Below are 23341 nucleotides of genomic sequence, written 5' to 3' on the forward strand. Positions count from 1 at the left end.
CAGCAAATGCCCTTGTGGCTATCTGCAGTGCCAGAAGATCAGCCCTCCAAGGTGTACTGTCCCCAGGCTCGGGCAGGACCAGCAGAGAGCTGGCAGAGCTGTCTGGTGCCACAAGCACTTGAGCACAGAGTTTGCAGATGAGCACCCCAGAATTTAAAGGCAGAGGGGGGGGAGGGTGAGGAATCAATGTCACAAAGCTTTTATACTGTCCACATAGAAGACTTTATTTATACTTCAAAATTAAAATAAGAAATAAGCTATGCAAAACATGAGAGAGATTCTAGCAAAGAGGTACAAGCCCCTAAGAACTTGGGGACTGCCTGTTCAACCAGTATTTCACTTCTGGCTCCATGTCTCTTCTCATTGCTGTTAGCTTGCCCGCCTCGGCACTGGGATGTTCTTCAGCAAGCCACTCTTTTTCTTCTTTGATCATCTTAGTCATTTCCTTGGCTTTGGCAGTTTTCCTTTTGCGGGGAGAGACACGGAGGAACTCTGTGTCCGTAAATGGGTCACCCCGCCTCAGTTTGCTGCAGAACCAAAAGGGTTAGGTTAAACCATCAAGGTATTTCTTGAATACGTGCATGATTTCAAGTTTCTGGAGTTTCTGATTTTACTGAAATGCTTCCACTATAAGATGACTGAGCAGTACAGTTCATTCTTTGTCCAGTACAGGAACAGCTGTACCAGTAGAGAGTACCTTCTGACCCAGTATAACCAACTCCTCACAGAAAGTTCAAACTCTGACACTTTTCAGGGAAAACACATTGTTGTTACACTATTGCATAATACTAAGTCATCACTTTAGGAGTTAATTGGTTTTGTACAGCAGCCATCAGATGTACTGAATCTACAGTTTCTTAGGGAGAAGATGCAGCTACTTTTTAAAGTACTCGTATCTGCCAGAAAAAGCGAATACAGATACAGCCTGCTTACAGGGGAGAACCCTCCTCAAGACTAGCATTTCCTTCACTGAAGCCCAATTAAAATGGAAGTATTACTCAGTTGTTTTATAAAACTTTAGCTATCACAGAATGACAGCAAGTGAAATTAGGGTTTTCACTTAGCTGTCTTTATTTAGCCTGTATTTTATCCTCACACTTAATCCCTCATTAGCACTGGAGTACCACAGATGCAATCTGCTAAGAGGTGTGCTAATTTCAGTGAGGGCAATCACATCTTTGGTAGCTTGTTACCAGAAGCCTGCACGTGCATCTGTGCTAATGCAGAGTTCTGGCTTAACCACACTGCAGTGGAAGAGGAAGGTCACAGAAACACAAAGCTTAAAAGGAATTTAAAGACAAACAAAGTCACAGAGGGTCCAGCCCTCGAGAGTGAGCACGTGAGAGCAGAGCAGGGGTTGCAGCATGGGAAGGAATAGTTTAAAAGCCCAACCTGTTGAGTTTCGGCTCTGTATAGCAAGTTGGATGCTGTCTCCGCCTAGATGAGCGTGTTGGCGCTTCTTCCAAGCTGGAGAAAGACACAGTCCTCATATTGGTCAAGTCCTGTAGTGGCTTGATCTCTGCAAAAGGAGACATTCACGTATGAGTTGATCAAAGTGTTTCCACCTCATTTCCAGATATCCGAAGAAATAGAGCTGCCAAATAGAGAAGGGCTGCATCACCAGGTTTCTCTGAACACTGCACAATCATGATTCCAACCATGTTCTCTCTAAACCCAGGGGAGCACTTATGTCCAAAAAGTCCCAGACCTGCTCCTCAGAAGTTAGCTCATGAATCAAATTAGGTTCCTCACTGAAAAAAGACACAGGTCACTAATACTGCTGGTATCATTGGGCCCTGATGTAGTAGAAAAATGATACAAAAATGATAGTTGATCGTTCCAGTGCCCAGGAGCTTACAGCCTGGAGAAGAAAGCAAGCTTATGGCACCCAAACAACCTACAAGACTTCCAGCAAGACACAGGACCCTGCCAGCGTTTACTGCAGCTTTCAAAGTGAAGTTGGCCAAGAGGGTGAGGGCAGGAAAAGAAAATTCCTCCCTCTCTACAAAGTGCAGCCCACTCTAGCTATAACAGGCCTGTTTGTCAACAGCTACAGGATGGAAAAACCCCACAAAACAACTCTCTTTACAGAGCATCCAATAACTGCAAGCTCCCAAAAAGGCTCAGCTTAACCATGATATTATCAGCCAAGGGATACACCCTCCAAACAGTTTTAAAAAACTAACCAAAAAAAACACAGCCAAGAAAATTTAGGTAGCTCCTGATGAATTTCCACTGAACACACCACCTAGAGGTATAAAGTCTGAATCCTTGCAGCACTAACCATTCTGGACCAAAAGTGTATCATATTCATCATATTCTGTGCCCCAATAATGCTGACACTGGTAAGCAGGGTCAGCATCAAGCTATACTTTTCAACTGCTTGAGTAATTGATTTTCTAAATTGACCAGCATGCCCTGAAGATAACAAGAGTGGTAAAATGGGACTCACAGCACAAGCTGCTGGTCTTTTCCCAATATTCACACATGAACAAGTGACCAGAAATTCTTACAGGAATGCTGATAAAGTAGAAGCAAATACAGCCACAGAAATGACTGGCCAGCACAAGCGGAAGCATAAATGGTATATTGGACACTGATCTTTAACTCTTGAAAAAAAGAGAGGAGGGGAAGAAAAATACAAGCATTTGCTGCATGGATTTTGCCACTTTTGTCCAAAGAGAGGTTCCCTCCCCCAGCCAACCACCTACCAGGTTCCCGTGAAGGTGAGCTCCGAGAACTTGACTCAACCTCTTTTCTTTCCCCAGATATTTCCATTGCAGTCTTTTCTTTCAGTATCAGGGAGCTTTCCAGCCAAACAGAGGATTTCTCTGGCATTCTGTTGCCCTCAGTACTTAAGCTCTTGGAAACTGGTACATCTGTAAGCCTAGAGCTGACAGGCAAAGCTGCAGAACAAGTCACTGAGGAGGATTCAAGACTGTATGAAGTGTCCGTAAGATTATTTCTAAGAGATATCTCAGCTATCTGCTCCTCCAGGAAGGCATCTGCCTCAGAGAGCAGATCTGTAATGCAGGAAAACTTCCCCCTCAGGACAGGTTGCTTGGATGCAAGTTCTGCTGAACCTCCAATGAGAGCCTTGGCACCATCACTTTGTCTGGCCAGGGAATCAGTCTCTGGAAGACTAGAGGTGTTCCTCTTCCTCTGACGCTTCGGTTTGGGATAAGCCTCTTTTTTTGAGATACTCATGTTGTCAACTTTATCTTGCCCCTTTTCTTGAAGGGCTCCTGCCTGTTTTTTACTGCTCTGAGCAGCTACTGTCCTCTGAACTCTGGGTATTTTGCAAGGTTTGCTCCCAGGAACAGGCCCGGGAGGTACAGTTTCACCCCCTTCAAAATCTGTCTGGACACATTCCTTGTTTCCTGCAAGATCCAAAGGACGGATAACATAAGTTTTCCTGCTGTGTTTAAAATTACTTGGTGAACCCTTTGCGCTCTCCTTAGCTACACCTTGAACATCTATACATGGCCCAAAAACATCAACAACTTTTCTCTGATCACTACAATTGCTTTTCCTGACAGTCGTCTTCCTGTTTGTCCGGCTTCTTTTGGGCTGTTCTTCAGCTTTGGCCTCTGGTATTTTCACACTGCTTGGCAGATTCTCCTCCTCAGTATCATCTATTTGCCTAATTACTCTAGTCTTTCTGTTGATTTTCTGTCTGATGCTCTTAGTGTTCATGCCTGAGTCCTCTTGCAAAGCACAGGCATTTGAGGTCTCTTTCCTCAAAAGTGAATTTTGTAGACTGGAATCATCTGAGGGAATTTTGTGACTTGAGAAGGTACGAACTGGGCTTTTTGACATGCTCTCCGTGCTTTGGATTGCAAAGAAAACTTCCTTCTTAACCTGTTGCAGTAAGTCACCACTTCCAAGACTGTGCAGCTCTGCTGGATTCACCACATGTGCTCTTCCGAGATCTTGGACTTCATCAGGAGAGCAGGAATGTTGGTCCACATCAGAGCCTGTGTTCTTCCTGTTGAAAGCCCCCACACAAGCCTTCTGCCTCATCTCAGAAACTTCAGGCTCACTAGAACATGTTGCAACTTCTGGCTTAAGAAGCTTCTTTGCATTTGGAGCACTCTCTTCATCTTGAAGTAGATCAGGACTACTTTCTGCATTGTTTTTAATTGCAATTGTTTTCTTTTTTCCTGTGCTTGCTTTTTTAACAGTTGTTTTCTCACCAGTTTTACAACTACCTTTGCTTTTAATCTTTACAGGAACAAACTCAGGGACTCGGCTATAACTGGAGTCTGTTTCAACACCACACACAGTTTCTTTAGCCTGCGGCTGATCACAGAAAATGTCTTTACCCAAACATTTTCTATCAGGAATAACAGTGGTTTGAGCAGATGAAATCAAAGAGCTGGGAGATTTCAGCTGTGGCTGTGTGTTTCTCTTGCTGGAGCTGCTGCTGTCCTTTGTGATACTCCACCGATCAGTTTGAGTGGAACTGACACATGGCAAGATATCCACACCAGAAGATGGAGTGCTTGTTGCAAACAGCGTAGAACGCTTTCTCCTCTGAGTAATATGCCCTTGTGAGAGACGATCAAAGAAATGTTTTGCCATCTCATTGTCCTCATATGAAAGGGGATGACTTTCCCAGGCAAGCTCTGGCAAATTGTTGGGATTTTGTTGGGTTGCACACAAGGCTGCTGCTGGAAAGACAAAATTCATTCCTAAGACTGTGACATGCAGCAGGCAAATGCCAGCTTCCCAATACGACTAAAAGCCATGCCCCACACGCTGCCACAAATCCAGAGCATAGAAAAAGCATGATTTCATCTCTACAGGGGCTCCCCAAACTTATTATATAATAGAATTGCTCAGCTGTCTCCCCTCAGAACAGAAAGGCAGCCCACAGCAAGATCCCTTAACCAGCCCTAATATTTAGGAATGCATCTGTATAAGAGTTACTATTTGTATGGGAAATCCACAAGGAACAGAAGATGTGCATCTAGTCAGATTCTGCACCTTCAGACATTTCTGAAAATCTTATGTAAGCTCAGTGCCTATTACTCAGAAACTGATCTTGAGCTATTGCAAACATGCCAAATATCCCCACCAGGACATCCCATTCTGGGATATACGTAATTCTGGCAACTGACGCATGCAGTTCCTAACAGTAATTAGGAGCTGCTGGAGTGATGGTTAGAAGCTAACTGGCACTGAACTCATTCACTCTGAACACAGACACACAAAGTCATACCAGAAGAACAGCAGAAGATGCAAATTTACCTCCAAAGATGTCAGAGTCAAGAAGAGCCTCTTGTGCTTTCATTGCTTCAGTCGGCTTCTTCCCATTCTCTTCCTGGTGGGACTGAGGCTTCACAGCAGGCTGTGGTGGCAAAGTGTCTTTGGAGGCAACAGGCACAGTTTCCACTGGCTCATTAGAAGCAGGTCTCTGAAAACCTAGTGAGGCTGTCTGTACTGCTGTGGAGATGCCACCTTGCTGTTCTGCACCACAAAGCTTAGAAACAGGCACCCTCATTGGCATCCCTGCAGCCCTGGTGAGAATGAAAAACAGCAATGGAGCATGTTCCATACCTGTGACAGGCCCCAGAATCCAACAGAGTAGCTACAGTCTTCACCTCCATAAAAAGTTGCTAAAATACATTTCTGAAGGGTTCAAGTGCTGAAGGACAAACACTGCCCAGCCAGGACAGATTTCCCATTTTTGTGCAAGCACAACTCATAAGGAAAGCACACCACTATGGACACAGAAGCAGGAGAAAAATAACACAACAAGGAAGTAAGGCCTCTCAGTGCAAAGGTTCTGACCAGAGGTTCACCTCACTGTAGAACACCAATGCAGCTGCTTAAAGGTATGTGTGTGGGCAGCTCCAAGGGTTCCCCTCTGTTCAAAGGAGAGACTAGCTAAAGGAGAAAGAGAGCTTCAAATATATTTTAAGAGATCCAGCTCTGAACTTCCTTCCAAAACACAAGCTTACACCATAAAAGCAGATGTCTATAAAGCATCTATATATAACAAATGTCAAAGCAGACAGCTATGGCACTCGCTCAAGGAAATCTTGCAGTGCTCACCAGCTACAAAGGAAGAACTACCTAAACGTGCTTGCAAACAAAGGAGAGAGAAGGACCAGTTTATGCATAGACTTGGCATTAGGACAAGTAAGACAAGGAGTGGCAGCAGAAAGACACAGAGTAAAGGAAAACATCAAGCAGTGGTGGTTTAGAGAAAACATCTCATGTAAAAAAGGTAACTGGGCACACACATAAAACACAAAAGAAAGTTTAGCACAGAGAAATCCAGGACAAGCTTGGTGATACCTGACATTTTAAGGCTCACCTCACAAGCTGGCCATCTGCAATATCATAGGCCCAGCTATCTTCACTCATGGTGCTCTTCTGGCCATTGGACAAGGATGCAGAACTTGTACGGAACTGGAAAACAGAGAAAGAGAAGGGTGGTTTATCCCTTGTGCAGCCTCCTGCACAGAAACAGCAACAGCTCAGTTTCACCCTGGAAAGTATGTCAAATACTGCCGGTGACCTTCTCCCATTTAAAATGGCACAAATTATGGAATAAATTGCAGCAGAATCAGATTCTGTCTCCACAGGCTTAAGGATGAAGTTAACTAGTTCAGATGATCTGAGACTAGGAAGCAGGAATATTTTCCCATCCACCTGTGAGACAGGACATATGGAAAGTGTCCTATTCCCTATCCCAAGGTCCCATGGCAACACTTTAAAAAAGAAATTAAAAAGAAATCACATAGCAGAAGAGCCTACTGGCCAATACAGCCAATGACCCACAGGATGGCAGTTTAAAACTGTAGCCTTTCCTACAGAAGTTACCCTGGAAGACATTAACAACAAGCTAAGAACAGGCATGCAGCCAGCACAATTCAAGCAACACATAGCAAAAGACAGAGACAAACACAGCTCCCTTCCCAGAGCAGCGTGCTCACGCTTCCCATGGTTTACCTCAGACAGTCGGGCCACCTTAACTGCAGACATAAGGTTTTCAAGTTCTTTCAAGATGTTATTCTATGTTGAGGTAATAGAGAGAGAAATCATAAAGGCATTAAATCGAAACATCTATTCTATCAAGGATGCTGGTAGCCAAAACAAGGCACGTTCGAGGGAGGGGAGGGGAGCTAATTTTTCATATGCAGTGACATATGAATGTCACTGATATGTCATATCAGTGACAGCTCGCTCCTCCCAAGGTTGGGACGCGAGTGATGCATACCTCACCCACCACCCCTCCCCATGCCAGCAACACTGTTAGTGCCGTACCAGGAAGGAGAGCTTGTGTCGCAGCACAGCGTTCTGGAAGTGGCATTGCTCCACCTCCTTCTGTAAGATGGTCTTCTCCTGGGTGAGCCGCTGTGCATTGGCTTTCTCCGCATTGAGGGCCAGGGCCAGTGCTTTATTGTTGTGTTTTAGGGAGACTTTAATAGTGGAGGAGTTGTCTGTAAGTGATAGAGAAGCATCGAACAGAATCAGCATGCAAGGTCTCATCCATGCCTCTTCCCTCATCATACTTCTTCCTCTTCCCAGAATAGCCTCCCCCAGGCTCAGATCTCTACAGCTCAATAACCCCCACAAAAAGACAGCATTATAATCCCTTCCAGCAATAGAAGTCTCCAGAGAACAGCAGGAAAAACCTTCTGTAATAACCTGCAACACTTCAGACAGACACCCTCTACATCTTCAGTGGGTCATGCTCAGTCAGCAAGCTACTGCTTTAATTCTTAATGAAAGATGGCGTGGTTCGGGTGCTGAGTTTAGAAAGATATGTTTCTGACTTTGAAAGAGTCACCTATAGCTCTGAGTCCTCATGTCTGTCCAAAAAGAGGGAGAAAAACCTACTGTCCTTTGTAGTAACCCTTGAGCAGAATTAGATCCACGTTTCCCAATTTCAAAACAAATCAATAAAAGTAACAGAAACATCTAGCTTTTTCAAGGTAGTCCAGATTATCTTGTGCACTATTGTTGCATTATTGCCTCCATAAGGATAAATCACAGTTGGGCTACCTTCCGCACAGGATTGCATATATACTAGAATACCTTCCACACCTCTTATTTTTGCTGTTTGGACCCTGAGGACTCAGTTACCCAGACACAGCCATCTAATGCCATCTGAGATGCTGCTGCTGAGCAGCCTGTGATGCCCCCAGCTGCTGCTCCAAAGGCTCTGCGTTAAACCTGCCAGTCACAGATACCTCATATGCCTTTGGTCACTTCAAGTGGGAGCTGACATTCATCTGCAGGGTACTAGATTCACCAGAAGCCCAGAGGCAGAGAAGCAGCTCTTAAATGTAAGCTCTGGGTAAGAGACAGCCACCCACCACCACGACCACAGCCAAAGGCAGTTATGAGCTGATGTAGCTGCCAGCCTCTGCACACGCTGCAAGGTAAAATACACTCACTGATGATTTTCGTTTTGATTTTTGATGCAAGAGAGGCATTCAGCTTCGCAGTCTTCAAGGCGCCGTTTTTCTTCTCCCGCATCCGCTCTCTTACACCGCTCAGGCTGAAGAAGGATGTTTCCAAAGCCTCCCGAGACGCCATAGCTGCACAGACACACCGAGAGGGTCAGCACCCGCGTCCTGCCCTTCAGCAAGCACTCGCCGGCCAAGACTTACGCCCTCCCCAAGAAGCCCCTCGCCCCGCCGATCCCCGCAGAGGGACGAGCCCGCAGACACACGGCGCCTCGCCCCGGGCGGCTCCCGGCCAGGGCGGCCGCCCCGGGCCGTTACAGCCCCTCTACCGCCTCCCTCACGCCAGCAGCCCCTCAGCGCCCGCGGGGAGCGGGGCGGGCCGACTCCCCGCCTCACCTGCATGCGGGGCAGCAGCCTTGGCACCCTCCGGCGCAGCGAGCCCTGCGGGACGGTGACCAGCTGCCCCTCGCCGCGGCCGGAGAAGGTAGCCGAGCGGGAGCAGAAGCCCTAGCCCTACCCGCCGGGAGATTTTTGAATGTAAGCGGGACGGCGGACAGCCCGCCCCTCGCCCCGCCCCGCGGGATGGCAGCCGGGGGAGCGGCTGTTTCCTTCCGCCCGCTGCTCTGCCGGGGAAAGCAGGGGGAAGACGGGAAGCGGATAAACTCTCCATCCCCGCTGCCGGTTGTGGCGGAGCGGGGACGTTACTTCCCCCATCCCTCGGGGCGCGCGCGGGCCTGCGTGTGTGGAGAGCCTGCGGCACCCGCGCGTTCGCGGCAGGCTGCGCCGCCATGTCAGGCCGGGCCGGCCCGGGCCGCTGCAGCTGAGGGGGAGCTCTCCGCCCTCACCGGGAAAGAGCACCCCGAAATGCCGCCTTCTCAGCCCCGCCGCACCGCCGCCCTCCTGACTGGAAGCGTCTGTCTTTGAGGCCGTGTTCGTGAGGCGCCAGCGCCGGCCCTGGGCAGCACTGCTGCCACGTTGCTCTGGGCACGCAGAGCTAAAACGCTCCTGAAACGCCTCAGAAAAGCCCGAGGGTTGTTCTAAATGACAAATCTCACCCAAAAGTTAGGGTTGGTTTGTCCGTAGAATCCAGCACTTGGGTTCCAGCTTTCAGTTGTGAAAAGATGACATTTTACAGTCTATTAAAAGGAATTTTTTTCTTAAGTAATCTACATTTCAGTCCAAGTTAATGCATTGCTTTCCAGACGCCTTTGAATTTGTCCTCAGAAAGTTGACATTGCATGTGCAGGTGTGACGGTGTTAAAAATTTTAAGGAAATGACATGTAAGGAAAAAGCATCCACATAGTTTGCAGAGCAGCAATTTACAGTGAAGGCGCAGAGGGAATTTGCAATACAAACAAGGCTGGCAAAAACACTTCTGCTGCAGGCATGCGAATGGTGGCCCTTTGCAAGAATACTAAATCCTACTCCTGTTACTATTTTATGTGGTAGTTGTTAATGCATTAGTTGATAAGCATTAAATCATGCAAATTATTAAATAAGTTTATTCCTTGCACCTTAAATTAAGTAGCAGACTGACAAAGCACCCTCCATACCAGCCCTGAAAATCAGACCTGCAGTGGATAATGATGCTGTAGATAGACAGACAGACACACAGACCTGCCTGTTGCTTTATTTCTTGCTCTAGGGAACCTGTGGCTGGCATTAAACGTGCTATGGTGCAGGGAAAAGACTTAAGCATCCTTCTCCAATACATATTCTGTGCTCCATGCATGACAAATTCCACACTTTGAGGGGCCTAAACTTGCTCTTACTAAGTTTACTAAGTTACTTTACTAAGTTTATTAAGTACACTGGTTAGCAAATTAAATTAGCAGTGGACAGCTTAAAATCAGAGACCCTTTTCCACACAGCCCTATTTAAACAGTGGAAATCTTTGCCAGGTGATATTGCAGGTGTCAGTTACTCAGGTTTCAAGAAGTGATTGGACAAGTTTGTGGAAGTAAAAAACAACCAAGGGCTATTAACTGCCAGGACAACACTTTTTGCTCAAGAAAGTCCTGAGCTGCAAATCAGTGGAGAATGGGGAAATACACTGAGAAAGTTTGATGCCTACTGGTGCAGCTCTTCTTCAGGCATCCACTAGTAGCTTTCATTTTTTTTCCCCAGGAAGAGCACAAACACAGTGCCTCCCTGCTACCTGCCTTGCAATGGTACAGAGGCATTTCTTGCTTTTGGGAAAACATCATGGGTCAGTTCATCTCAGGGCTAGGGACCAGCCTCATTTCAGGAAAGTCCCTTTCTTCATCAGGGTATCACACTTGCCACATAATAGAAAAGGTGTTGGGTTAGCAGGACTTTGGGCAGCCCTGGCACAGCTATGTTCACTTTGTGGTGGTCACTTTTCACACTTGCCTGGCGATACCAGCAGGTAAGCCCTGCGTAGGTGTAACTGGAGGAAAGGCAGGCATAGATCTGTGTTTTTCAAAGCAGAGCAAACAAGCAGCAGCTTTTACTGGAGACACAGAGTTGCCATGCTGCCTGCCAGGCAGGTGCCCTCAAAAATCAAATCGAACTTGATTACAAGCCCCGCAGCAGGAATAAAAGGTGGGGAAGAGCTAAGCTTGGTGCTCCTTTTGCCATACAATTAATGAGAATGGCCATAAGCATCTAATGCTGCTAGGAGGAGCTGTTCCCAAACTCCAGCCAATTAAACCAGAGGCAATCACATAGTTCACAAAGGCAAAAAGACACATTCCTGCCTAACTGCAGAATCAAACCATTCTCTGTGAAACAGTCAATGGAAAGAAAAATTAAGGCTGGTCAAACAAAGGGAGGGCAGAATCAATACCACAAAGGCCAAAAACTTGTGGAGTTTATGCATCAGTACTCTGTTCTCTGCAGATTTTGTCCAGTGGGACTCCAGCCAAGCTGAGTAATAGACAACTGTTGGTCTGCAGTGTCAGACCTGACTGCGTATGTAGCAGTAGAGATGTCACAGCTCAGAACTTGCTGTGTGTCAATGAGAGGGATCGGGGAGGTACAGAGTTCCTCCCTTGCCATGCAGTCAGTGCAGCTGCTGTTTGTAAGGGGTCTTCTAGTTCATGTAGCAGCATCTCATGCTCTTTGATGCAGGAGTGCCCAGCAGACAACTCCTTGAGGATGTAAGCAGTGTGCTCTCTATTCCATACAAGTCCTGTGCCCATCTTCCCTAGGACTGCTGGGATGGATCAGTAGTACTTAGTCTGAGGAAAGATTACAGAATCAGACCTCCCCTCAATGAGCAGAACAAGCTCCTGTGAAGCATCTTTCAGTCTCTTGGCTGTACAGTGAAATCCGTCTCTGAGTCCCCAGACCTTAAATACTTCATTCATATTTGTACTTCTTCCTATATTTTGGAGCCTTTGGGGAAGACAGCAGTGTGGTTTGAGGGAAGCTAAGATTAGCAGTAATGCAGAAAACTAACAGCTTTCCTACTTAGGAGGTGTCTGTGAGAAATCCTGCAGCAGATTCCTAGCCCTGAATCATAGCAAATTTAGCCCCTATCTTGCACTATCTTTAGAGTCACCTATTACATTTCTTATGCACTGGATTGCTTAGAACCGGTTGTAATTTGGAGTTCTTTTTTCTTGCCTTAAGGGGAGATTATGTTGGCATCAGACTACAAGAAAACTAATTTGATCCAAGAAGACAAAGGCAGACCACCTTTCTAGATGACGTGATAATCACCAGACTTCTTACTTCCTATCCTCTTTAACTGCAGGGCTACTGAGAACTCTGAAGGGTGGCTCTTTGGTACAGCTAAATAACCTGTTCCTATAATGATCAATAAATGCCCATTACTGAAACGAACACCTAAAGAGATTGGCTGTGAATAGGATTGAGGTGTAATACAATAATTCAAGATAATTCAGATAATTCAAGGTTTTGCTGAGTTTTTCAACAAGACAAAACTCATCCACAGAGGACATTTGATAAAATTCAAGTCAACTAACCAAAGGGAATTCTTCACCAACTAAAGCTGCCTGTGCGTTACAAAACATCTTTCAGCTGAGCTGAGAAAGTCTTCCTGGGTGTGTTTAAAACTGGTTCACCCCACAACTGATATCCAGTGTAGTTGAAACAATACTGGGCTCCAGCTCACATTTCCCTGCATTTCTTTGGTCTTTCTGTCATCCCCCCATCAAGCAATTATAGTAAAACAAAACACGTAAGGTTTTTCTGTCCTTCCAGACCCATTACAATTTAGCCTTCATTAAGCTAAGTGACTTGGATGCTCAGAGTGCACTGACAAGAGAGAAAATGTGAGTATTGCAGAGCTAAGGCCCTGCCCTTGCAGTGGGTTACACCACTGTGAAAATGGAGTAAAAGCCATCTAGTGAGTTGAGTCAAGAATTACTTTTTGCATTTATAACACGAGGCTAATAATCCTCTTGTTCAAAGCACCATACAGGAATTTTGCAGCTTACAACCAATACGTGTATGCAAGCCTAATTGAGAGAGAAGCTATGATATTATCTTCATATGCTGGAATATTAATGGTAAGAGGGCAAGATAGCAAGCAGTATCTTTTATTCTATGGCATCTGTCTAGAAACACTCCTTGTACCCTGTATGTCTTTGTTCATTGAAAGCACAGTATACAGACAGTGCAAACATTACAAATCGATTTAATTTTTATCAGGTAGTCGTTAGGTTTTGCTCATCCTTCGAAAACAAAATAGGCAGTTTCAGGAGGTGGTCCTACGCGTGTCTATAGGTTATTTACCTTGTCTCACTCAAGTGCAAAATGGTGAGCAAGTTTCAGGACCAGATCTCAACAGATTTGAGTTAGCAGCATAAAATAATACTAGGAGTTCACGTGAAAGCTGTTTCAGAGATCAAAGGAAGGGGATATGAGCTAGGTTTTATACATTAACTTTAAAGAATGCTACTTCTGAAAGCTGAACCTCTCTCTTTACCTATCTTCACAGAATAACATTCCTGTTGAAAAGATCTTTGAGGTTTACAGCATGAAGCCCACAGCAACACACTGAGAGAGCTCTGCAAACGTGAGTGATTTGTTGGTTTTTCAGCATCTCTGATAGGGGTCTGAGTGAAGATTTCTCTTACCTGCAATGGCCTGTTCCAGCTTGTAGTGCATTGGGCTGGAATTCTGGGACTGTGATCTGCACATGGGTTATTTCTCTTCTTGCTCACAGTAAACACTGTTGAACTATTCCCTCCTCGTATCTGCCATTACAGCTTAGAGCCTTGTGGATGACAAGGTATACAGCCTCCATGGGCAGCTGTTGTTATCCACGGGGTACTTCAGTCCTGCCGCTGGTCTTGAGGGTGTGTGTCAAAGCTGCAGTGTGGCACATTTCTTAATTGCTTGCAGATCTTATTGTGGGGGGGTCTGTTATAGCTACTGTTTATTCCAGTTCTCCCGTACTAATAAAGGAAGGGACTTCATTCTATGGAAAGCAATCACTACTGTTAGATCAGCAGTGGTTGAGGATATGTGGACAATAGCTGGCAACATCCTACAATAAACTGTCATGTATCTCCTTGTTACAGCATAATATAAGCATTCAGGCAGCGTTCAAGACCGCAGGCTAGATATGACAGTGTGAATTTTATCTGAAGTTAGCGCTTTCCTTTGGGATTGTCATCTGTCTGCTAAAGATGTACTCTCTCTGTGCCCAGCCTTCCTCCCCAGTCCACTCAGGTTTCAAAGCAGAAATCATCAGGGGACAATACCTAACCTTTGCTAGCTCCCGGCCTCTGGTGCTGCCTTGCACTGCTTGGCCTCGCTGAGGAGCTAAATATGCTTTGCTGGGTAGTTATTGTGAATCCTGATTTAGGATCCTGCCAACTACACCAATCTGTCACAAATGGTTGATTTAGATCACTTACAGGTGTTAGCAAAAGTGGGTTTAATATGATGTTGTAAAAGTGCAACTTAAAAAAGTTTGATAGCAAAGCTCACTCTATTACTGTACATCACAGTCATTTGAACAATGATTCAAAACTACCAAGACACAAATCAAAGTTACCATACTAGAAGGTTATGTGTGATATCAGTTGCTTACCAAAGATCTGCTGTTGGTAAAAGATCTCTCTGCCTCGAGGAGCAACCTTGAGAGGCATCCCAGCTCAAGGAGAGATCACCGCTATGCAGCCACACTGCCTAGCAGGGAGAGCTCAAAGGCGGCTCACTTAGGCTGTCATATTTATGGAATAAAGTAGTTGGCTCGTAGTGAAATCACATGTTGTGGGAACAGTATGCATGAGACTCCTTGTACCCACAACTTTCTTTGTTCCTTGATAAACGAGTCATGGAAAAACCACCTGATTTTCTTGTGTTAATTGCATGATTGGTTGATTGGTGTTCTAAGCTCATATGCATCGATGCTCACTGTGTCACTCTGCTCCTTTATGGGTTTTCAGAGAACAGATTGGAACTATGAGTTCTTGCCCTGGGTATGGCTCAGGCCTTTACCTCCTTTGGAGCCTGAACCAAACTACTGCTAGTTTGGTTAAAGGTTCGAATGCATCCATCACAGTAGTATACCCTGTGAGCAGTTGTATAAACAAGTAAAACTCTCCCTGCACAGCCCACCTCTTTGCTACAGTTTTTCTGTCCTCCTCTTTTGTATGGACTCTGCAGATCCTTCATGGTCTCCTTGACTCATTCTTATTCCCTTGTAAGCTGATAAATCTTCCAGCTAAGAAAGTGTGCTTTAGGTCTGAGATAAGGCATTCATCAGAGAAACCAAAGATGTGAAATCTGGCTAGAGACCTTAACCCTGCAAGACAGAGACTTCCTTCCATACTTCCATGTTTTTTTGGTAAGCTATTGTATGCTGCTTAGCAGAGTGTGACAACACTGCAGGTCTTAATCTGGGGTCATGTTTAGGCAGGTTCATAAAATCAGTGCTGTATTTATAGAAGCCAACTCTCAGAAGGGTACTCTGACTCTTGCATAGGCATTATATGTCACTTGTTCAAGGAGATTCAGCATCTACATCCTAGGAATACTTCCTGGATCCCAGAAAAGGATCAGAGATGGCACCTGCCAGAGAACCTTCAATTCTCCCTTTATTGCAGTGTGAAAAAGAAGAGAAGAAGAAAGTAGCACTAAGCCAATTTTTACTTGCAGTGCATTGCAGTCGTATGGAAGGTGGACACACAGATTAAACAGAACAAACCAGGAACTCCATGCCTGCAAGGTCATCTGTGTTACCTGTGCACTTGCAGGGAAAATATGCTCTAGAGTCTGGAAGTACCTTTGTGCCAAATCATACAAAGGTAACAGAAAACTTGCACAAGGTTTTACAATTCAATTATTGCAGAGATAAGAGGTAACATTACCCTGATTTGCAGATTAGATTAGACTATCTGATTTTGGGCAAATCATTTAATCTCTCTCCTAGTCTGGGCGGCACAGTCTGGGTCATTATTTGCAGTTAAAAGGCCTCCAGAGAGAAGGAGGCTATGTTTCCCTGGGCACAGTGCTCTGACAACATGGCTTGCTGTCAGCCCATACACCTGTTGGTGTTGAGTTGTTTGAGTCTATTCAGCTCTCAAGACAGGCAGCAGAGTGTGTGCCTGCTGCTTCCCTTCATCTGAGATTTCTAAGAGTGTATTTACATAAGCAAAGGAATCCAACGCTGTTTAAGACCTTCCAGACAAGTGACATCCCCACTCCTTGGGAATGAAACCTCCCTGTGGAATGATCCATCAGGTTTTAGGGAGCTTGTAAGACCTGAGCAGTTTTAGACATCAGGACAACTTCTGCATCCCCAGTTCAAATACCTTTCTATTTATAGAAAGGTATTTTGCATAAACTACAGGGTTTACTGCTGTCATGCAAGTTCACAAATGGGTGCTGTGTTAGGTGTAAATGACAGTTTAGGCAGCAAAGGCTGCAGTGGTGACCTATATGGGAGGAAACCATGAACTGCCCTGTTCCAGTCAACTCAGAAACCCATGTAAGCAGTCAGGGATGAGCTAAAACTTCAGCCAGAGGAGCACATGGCACCTCTACTCACTAAAACATATTTAAGAAAGAGCAACAGCTGCTAGGGAAGGAGACATGAGGACACATGTAAGGAGACGTGCAGGGTGACTGTCAAGAGAGACATGCTCTTGGAAGGAGGCATCCCTCTATGCCATGGCCTGCAGGGACAGAAGTGCAGAGGAAAATAAGTACAGGGAAGTGCCAGACAGAAACCATTCACACACGAGCCAAACCTCCTTTGTTGCCCATCACCTCACAGAAGGTATTTGGACAGGCTGAATGTAACCATGAAAAAACAAGGGAAGTTGAGACTAGGCAGGGGAGGAAAGGTGCTTATTATTTTTAACCTCTAGAGTTTGAACTCTTGATGCTTCCCTCATTACACCACCACTGGGATCAGAAACCTCTAGCAGCATAATGCCTACTTCTAAAATCCCTGCTCCGTATTATTAGTCTAAGAAGTTACGCATTGCACGCTAGAATATTTGAATGTTGTGCTCCTGGGTTTAGAGGTTTATGAAGGCTTTCTGTTGGCATGCCTCTTTGTGGCTTAAATGCCTGGCTGCCCACTGACTTCATGGTTTCCTTCTGGCCTGCACACTGGTGTGGGACTTTGCCAACCCAAGCAAACAAAGTGGTAGTGCAGAGATACATAAAAGCAGTTTGTCTTCAGTAGCAGGGAGATAGTTTTGTTCTTCAAAGGGCAGAAGTGGCTTGTTTGGCTCTGATGTACTGTTCCTCTATTGGACCTCTGCTGAAAATTATCCCCAGGATACCAGAAAAAGAAACTGTGTTTGGTCCATGCAAAACTAGATACAACAGACAAATGTAACTGAACAACTATATGGATACAAAAAAAAAAAAAATGCCTTCAGTAGACAAAAAGGAGATACTCCAGCTTTACTGATCAGATCTCGTCTTGGCCCTGCAGAGTTTTCACCAGTTAAAACTCTTTAATCCTATCCTGTCCTGACAATAATACCTACACTTAAGTCCCAGTCTAAAAGTGGTATCCCATTCCCAACATACTTAAAAGGTTTTCAGCGTTGCTAGCTTGCAGAATCTGCCCCACCTTGCAGAATCTGCCCCAAACTTTTTGATGTCTTCTGCCCTTTAGGGCTGAGAGAGTCCACCAACGAAGAGGTACCAGTTCAGTGGTACCAATGACTCCTAGCTTTGGCCATAGCAATGGTAAGCTATTGGCCCCTTCTCCCACCAGCCTACTGCCTAGTGTGCTATGAGCAATAAAGTGGAAGGAATCTCCCGCTGCATAAAGACATAGTGCATTTTGATCCTATAATATGTGTGCCTTTTAAAAAAAGGTTACATTTTAAACTTGAGTCATTTGCCCCTTTTGCTTTTGCCCCATTAGTAATAGCAAACTAGCTCCAGCCTTCTCTCTTTGAACATAGCAAAAACTATTCACCTCTACCTTGCAGTGCACCAGGGAGAAGCAAGAAAAGGGCAGTCCAGCTACTCATGACCACACTAAGATGTAACCCAGCTCCTGGGCCTTTGGCGTACTGCTTTATAGAGGAGCATTCCCACCAGTGTGCTGTAATTACCTCTAATGCAGAGTGGGGAAAGAGGCTATGCAGGTCCGAGGAGATATAGCCTGCTTCACAAGAGCCCTGCCTGTGTTCAGAGCAAGTTTCTCTAGCAGCTCATCTTTAGCCATACAAGTGTAATTGCCCTTTAAAAAATAGAGGAAGTAGGAATTGTAGTCAGACTATAATAGATGGTTCGCATGTAATTCACAGTGTTCCCGATGCACTTAATTTTTATCTCAGTCGTGCTTACCATAATATTAATGACGGACTGCCACCCGGTGTCCGGAAAGCGCTAGAGCTACACTCCAGCTCACAGTTACATGCATCAGAACAGCCCTGGCCATAACCTCTCTTAGTTGAATTTTCCCATGTCAAGAAATAGAAGTGCCACCAGATGCCATGTAGGGGCATTTCACAATATCTAGGTTTGAAGGAAGGATCTTTCCCTCTGCTCCTGGGTAAGTGGGTGGATCAGCTCTCCCTCCTTTTGCTGTGAACATTACGCTGTATATTTTTGCTGTCATGCTCCTTATGGGCAGGAATCCTTTTCTCTAGGAATTTCCAACCCAGGATATTTTTAGATATCTGCATTTTGAGTGCACACTGTACACTGCAGAGGAGTGTAAAGAAGTTTTCCAGCTACTCGTAGCGTTTCCCATTTCGCATGGTGTTTTGGTTTTTTTGCCTTTTTTTTTGGGGTGGGCAGTGGTTTTTTTAGCTTTGATTTATATTCTGATGTTATGCAAGCAGAGACAAAGAAAGAACAGAAACAGTCTTTCTGTTCGTCTCATGTTACTCTGCATTTGCCTAGATCCTGTCCCTAGTGGACTCAGGGTACTTCCTTGATGGTCATGAGGTAGCAAAGTTACAAAATTTTCTGAAGAGGAAGATAAGCCATTGTTATCAGGATCTCCAGCTTCTATTTCAGCCAACAACAGTGCTTACTTTTAATCATGGGCTTAAGATCATTCCCACCGTGATAAAGGAACAGAAATGCTTTGCTGAATTTGGAAACCAGGGGTAATTTATTTTGCAAACCCCTAATTAGTTTAAGAGGTTAAATATACTGTTTTCATTTACAGTAACTCTTGGACCACAGTTTATGCCTCCTTAAAAGTCCTAGACTGAAAGAGCTGGAATCCACCCCATCTCAAAATTCAATTTCTGTGTATCTCAGGTTTGCTTATCTTCCCCTGCTCCCATTTCCCACCAAAGTAAAATGGTGGAGATATCTTATTATCCTGTTTCGAAGCCTTGACTTAGATATCCTTGAAAACGAAACACTAGCTTTGCCAAGATATATAGATACTTAGGGAGCGCAAGTCACAGCCTAGTGTGATTTACGATCCAGAAGATTTCTAATTCACGAGAATGGACGTCCTAGCCTGAGATGGACGTAATGGTTGCTATCCCGACTGCCTGCTGCTTCTCAGAGTTTCCTGCCCCATTGTGCAGACATTTCAGGAGCTGCCATGTGAACAGCTGCGCAGACACAGGCTGCCTGCCAGGATATTATGGCAGACCATAATCCCTAGGCTGCAGCAGTACATGCAGGGCTATAAAATGCAGCAGTTCAGCTACTGTGTGGACAACTGAAATGTCTAGGCAGCAGGGATGGGCACTTCAAGAAGCTGGGTGGGCCCAGCAGCCAGGAGAAAAACTGCCAGCAAAGCTGTACTCATTTATCCATCAGGACCTCTGAAGCACCTATCTTCCTTTCCGCTGACCACAAGAGTATGCCCATTTGGCTTGGCACATAGTTTCTGCAGACATACTAATCTATAAATTGTCCTTCCAGGACCACTGGATTCAACCTTTCAAGCTATCCCTCCGTCCATTTGCCACGCTGACTGCCCCTGGCGCCGCAGAGTGTGCCTGGAACCAAAGTGAGCAGATTTCACCCCAGCTCCCACCACAAGGCCAGGGCAGGAGGACATGGGGCAGCAGCAACTGGCCCAGCAGAGCCACCAAGTTACAGCCTGCTGAGCTCCAACAGCTGCGCGTGGAAAGGATAGCGTAAATCTTGGCCTGTGCCTGTTCTCCTGCAGGGGAGGAGGTACATGTGTTTTCTCATTGTAGCCTAGAAATAGTATCTAGCTCAGACTCCTGAAGTTCACACAATTGCAAAAGGAGCGTTTTCCTCAAGTTAAGGTAAACAATAAGATTGCACGTTTCTAGTAGAATCGTCCTTCATATCTGACAATCACTTGTTTGTTCTTAAGCTTGGACTAGTACTAGGACTTTTGCAAAGGTCAGTTACGCTACTGGCCAGTAAAAAAGCTACCCCCCTTCCCTGCTTCTTCTCCAAGTGCTGCAAAAATGGGAGTAACTTCAGGAGCATTAGAGAATTTGAAGCTGGGACCCCTTACCTTCCTGTATTGCAACTGATCCCATGCAGTAGGTCTGTAAACTAGCCTGGTGGCACTCTGTAAGCCCAAGATAATGCAAGGCTCTTTCTTCCTCCCAAGGCATCATGTACCAGATGGCAGCAGCATATCAAAAGACCAACCCTTTTTCAGCAAGGGAGATAAAAAGGACAGCAAGTAACTGGACTCACTGACCAGAGGAAAGCAACAGATTGACAAAGTATGTCAGAAGAATTCACACAAGCCAGTAAAACTGTTTTTGCCATACTACCACTGAACATCACAACTAGAGCATCACTTCAGGCCACTCAGAGCCCAAAAAGCCTCTCTTGTCTGCTCTTCTCAGCACTCTTTTAGCATGAGATGTTTCATAGTAGCATTAATATACAATATAGTGTCAATCCTAAATTGGACTATGATAGCAACTAACATACCGTGGCAGGAGGTGTCACTCATGTGCTGGAAAGTCAACTCCAGGAATGTTCAATGTATGCATGGAAGGCACTCTTCTGGCTAATATCCCTGCAGAACACATTCACTACTATCACTTTTAGGTTAAAAAAACCCAAACAGTTGAATACTATTTTTTAAAAAAATAACAAAAACCTGACCCCATAAAGAACCCAGTAATATCAGATTAGTCTAGCGTGTACAGGAATTAGGGTCTGGTTTTCTATTTGTCCATGATTTGTTAAAGCCTATTGTTTGCCGCAGCCTCACTGAGCAGGAAAGCTAAGAAAACATTCCAGCAGCAGGGCTGGATTTGACCAAGTAAAGGGGCTCCCCCACAGCCCTGAGTTCAATGCACATCACATGTCACACAGCAGGAGGGAAGCTGATCTGCCATGCAGTCCCCATCTCTCCTGATGGATTCAGCCCTGCATGCTGTGCTTACGCTTATTAACATTTGCATCCTGCAGGGAGCTACAGAAGCAAAACAAGGAATCTCTCCAGAGAAGCCTGGAAGAGATTCAAAAGCAAGAAACCAAAGACATAACAAAGACACAGACTTCATGTACCTCACTTAGCTGTAGGTGAGCTAACTGATGTCTTCTACCTTAGCTTTGATAATACATTTGCGACTTGTTTTATGGGGCGTTTCTTGTTTTAAATCTTGGCAGTCATTCCTTCCTTCCCACCCCTCATATCTTGTATCCAAGACTCTGACATTCCCTCCTCGTCCCTTAGCCACCTCTCTTCTGCTTCCCTGCCAGTGGGTTGGGAGGTTACATTTTCGCAGTGCATCCGTAGTGCTTCTCAACCCACCATGCTACTTTTACAGAGCCAAAAGAGGATGCAACACTTCAGAGGTAGGGAGTACACACTTCCCCTTGTCCACAGCACTGTGCAACTCCCACACATGATCCAGAGTGGGTCAGGAATGAGCTTCCCTGCATGTGACATGAGGGTTGTACCTCTCCGGATGATCCCATTTTCTTCAGCTCTCCCCTTTAACCATCCTGCTTTCTTATTTCCTTAAATGACTCAGCTAAAGAAAAAGCCTCTCCCTGCAGTGCCGGTGTAGAACTGAAACCCTGTCTTCCATTCTCCATTTGTAGGTCTCTAAGGGTTTGCCTCTGTTATGTCCGTGGTGTGCTGCCCAAGAACACTCCCCATTTCCTAGATGGGCTATTGCAATCCTCATCTTTGTACTAACTCTACCTGGAGATAAGAGTTGGGTGTACATGGTTCTCTTCCACATCCCTCTCTTCCTCTGTCTGGAAGCCCAGGCACACAGCATGGGATGTTTCTATAGGACTCTTTCTACTTAATTCTATAGACGTTTCAGTGCTCAATGGGGTAGTAGAAATGTTCACTGCCAAGAGGTGCGTTTAACACTAGCTGCAAGGGCAGAAAGACTCCAACAGAGTTCTTTACTTACAAAAATGATAGAAATGAAGATTCCCAGCTACTTCTAGCCAGGGCACAGACACCCATCCAAACTATGGTCACATATGGTACAGTGGCATTAACCCATGCCTTGGAGATGGTCCTGTACCCCAATGCAAAATATCTGCTAAAGATAAAAATAATAAACACTTGTGAAGCAAAACTGTTTTTCTTCTTCTGCCCGCTGATTCTCAGTCACTAAGCCTATTTATGGAGATGCCAAAAGACAGCACTACACAGGAAAGCCTGGGAATGGTTAAACTTAATCAGGAATTCAAAGGGTCTTTTAGAAGTCCTCATGGACTCAAAGCTTGCTTTCAACTCACCTGGTTCACAGCCTTTTTTTTTTTTTTTTTAAATATCACAAACTTCCTGTTAAAATCGGTCTACAATAAAATGTAGTTGCTGTAAACACCTGTTCTTTCAATTCTGAGCTGTCCATGGGGAAAGACCTAACCAACTTGGTATATTCAGAAATTACAGATTAACTGGTGAGTTTTTGTGCTGATATTAATGGGGCTTCTTGGCCATACCATGCATCCCCCCACTTTCCTTTTAAGCCATGTGAGACAAAATTCAAGACCTAAGGGAGTCAGATGAGAAGGCAAGAGAGGACTTAAGATCAACATCACCCTCCCTTACACAGGAACTCTGTAGCCATGAATTTCTGCAGCACCAGCTGTTTTGGCCTGGTTAGTTCACTCCGTGGGAAGCAGAATTTCTGGAATGCATTATCCAGTCCCATTTAGCAGTTCCTACCTCTCCTCCATCGCCTGTGTTCACTGTTGGGACAGGCCTGCCCTGTCACATTCAGCATAGGCTCATTCCTGGAGTCCAGAGCATCCATCAGCTTGTAAACAAAGGCTTCTGTTCTTGCAAACAAATTCATTAGAGCAGTGGGCAGCAGTCAGTGCCAGGACCTGAGCAAATTTCATTCCAACTCAAACAGCATCAGTCTGACCCCTTGAAAGCCAAAGCAGAGAGAAATTGTACTTTGAAATGAGGTCATTACAAGAGGGCAGGAGGGGATATTGCTGCTGAGCACATGAGTAGGAGAACAATGGCAAGGGGGGGGTTAAGATTAAACAGCTAGAGAGAGAGATTAACATCTCATGACTGATTTTTGTTCAATGACCTGCAATAAAA

At 45.2% G+C, this 23341-nt stretch overlaps 1 protein-coding gene across 1 annotated transcript; it reads right to left on the bottom strand.

The window, feature by feature from the left end:
• Positions 1-301: 301 nt before the first annotated feature.
• Positions 302-13620, bottom strand: LOC134518374 (shugoshin 2-like). Its single transcript, XM_063341094.1, has 9 exons — positions 13497-13620; positions 8415-8558; positions 7279-7454; positions 6964-7026; positions 6326-6420; positions 5254-5522; positions 2712-4673; positions 1393-1519; positions 302-527 (listed from the first exon to the last, which is right to left on the bottom strand). Exons 1-9 carry the CDS (start codon positions 13558-13560, stop codon positions 302-304), a joined length of 3126 nt encoding a protein of 1041 aa, XP_063197164.1. The 5' UTR covers positions 13561-13620.
• Between the last annotated feature and the right edge of the window lie 9721 nt (positions 13621-23341).

Source organism: Chroicocephalus ridibundus, chromosome 7, assembly GCF_963924245.1.
Source record: "Chroicocephalus ridibundus chromosome 7, bChrRid1.1, whole genome shotgun sequence".
Taxonomy (NCBI): domain Eukaryota; kingdom Metazoa; phylum Chordata; class Aves; order Charadriiformes; family Laridae; genus Chroicocephalus; species Chroicocephalus ridibundus.

Coding starts and splice junctions, on each gene's coding strand:
- LOC134518374 (XM_063341094.1), bottom strand. CDS start 13,560: ATGTGCAGATCACAGTCCCAGAATTCCAGCCCAATGCACTACAAGCTG. Junction 7,455..8,414: donor AATCAAAACGAAAATCATCA/GTGAGTGTATTT, acceptor TATCACTTACAG/ACAACTCCTCCACTATTAAA. Junction 6,421..6,963: donor AGGTGGCCCGACTGTCTGAG/GTAAACCATGGG, acceptor TCTGTTTTCCAG/TTCCGTACAAGTTCTGCATC.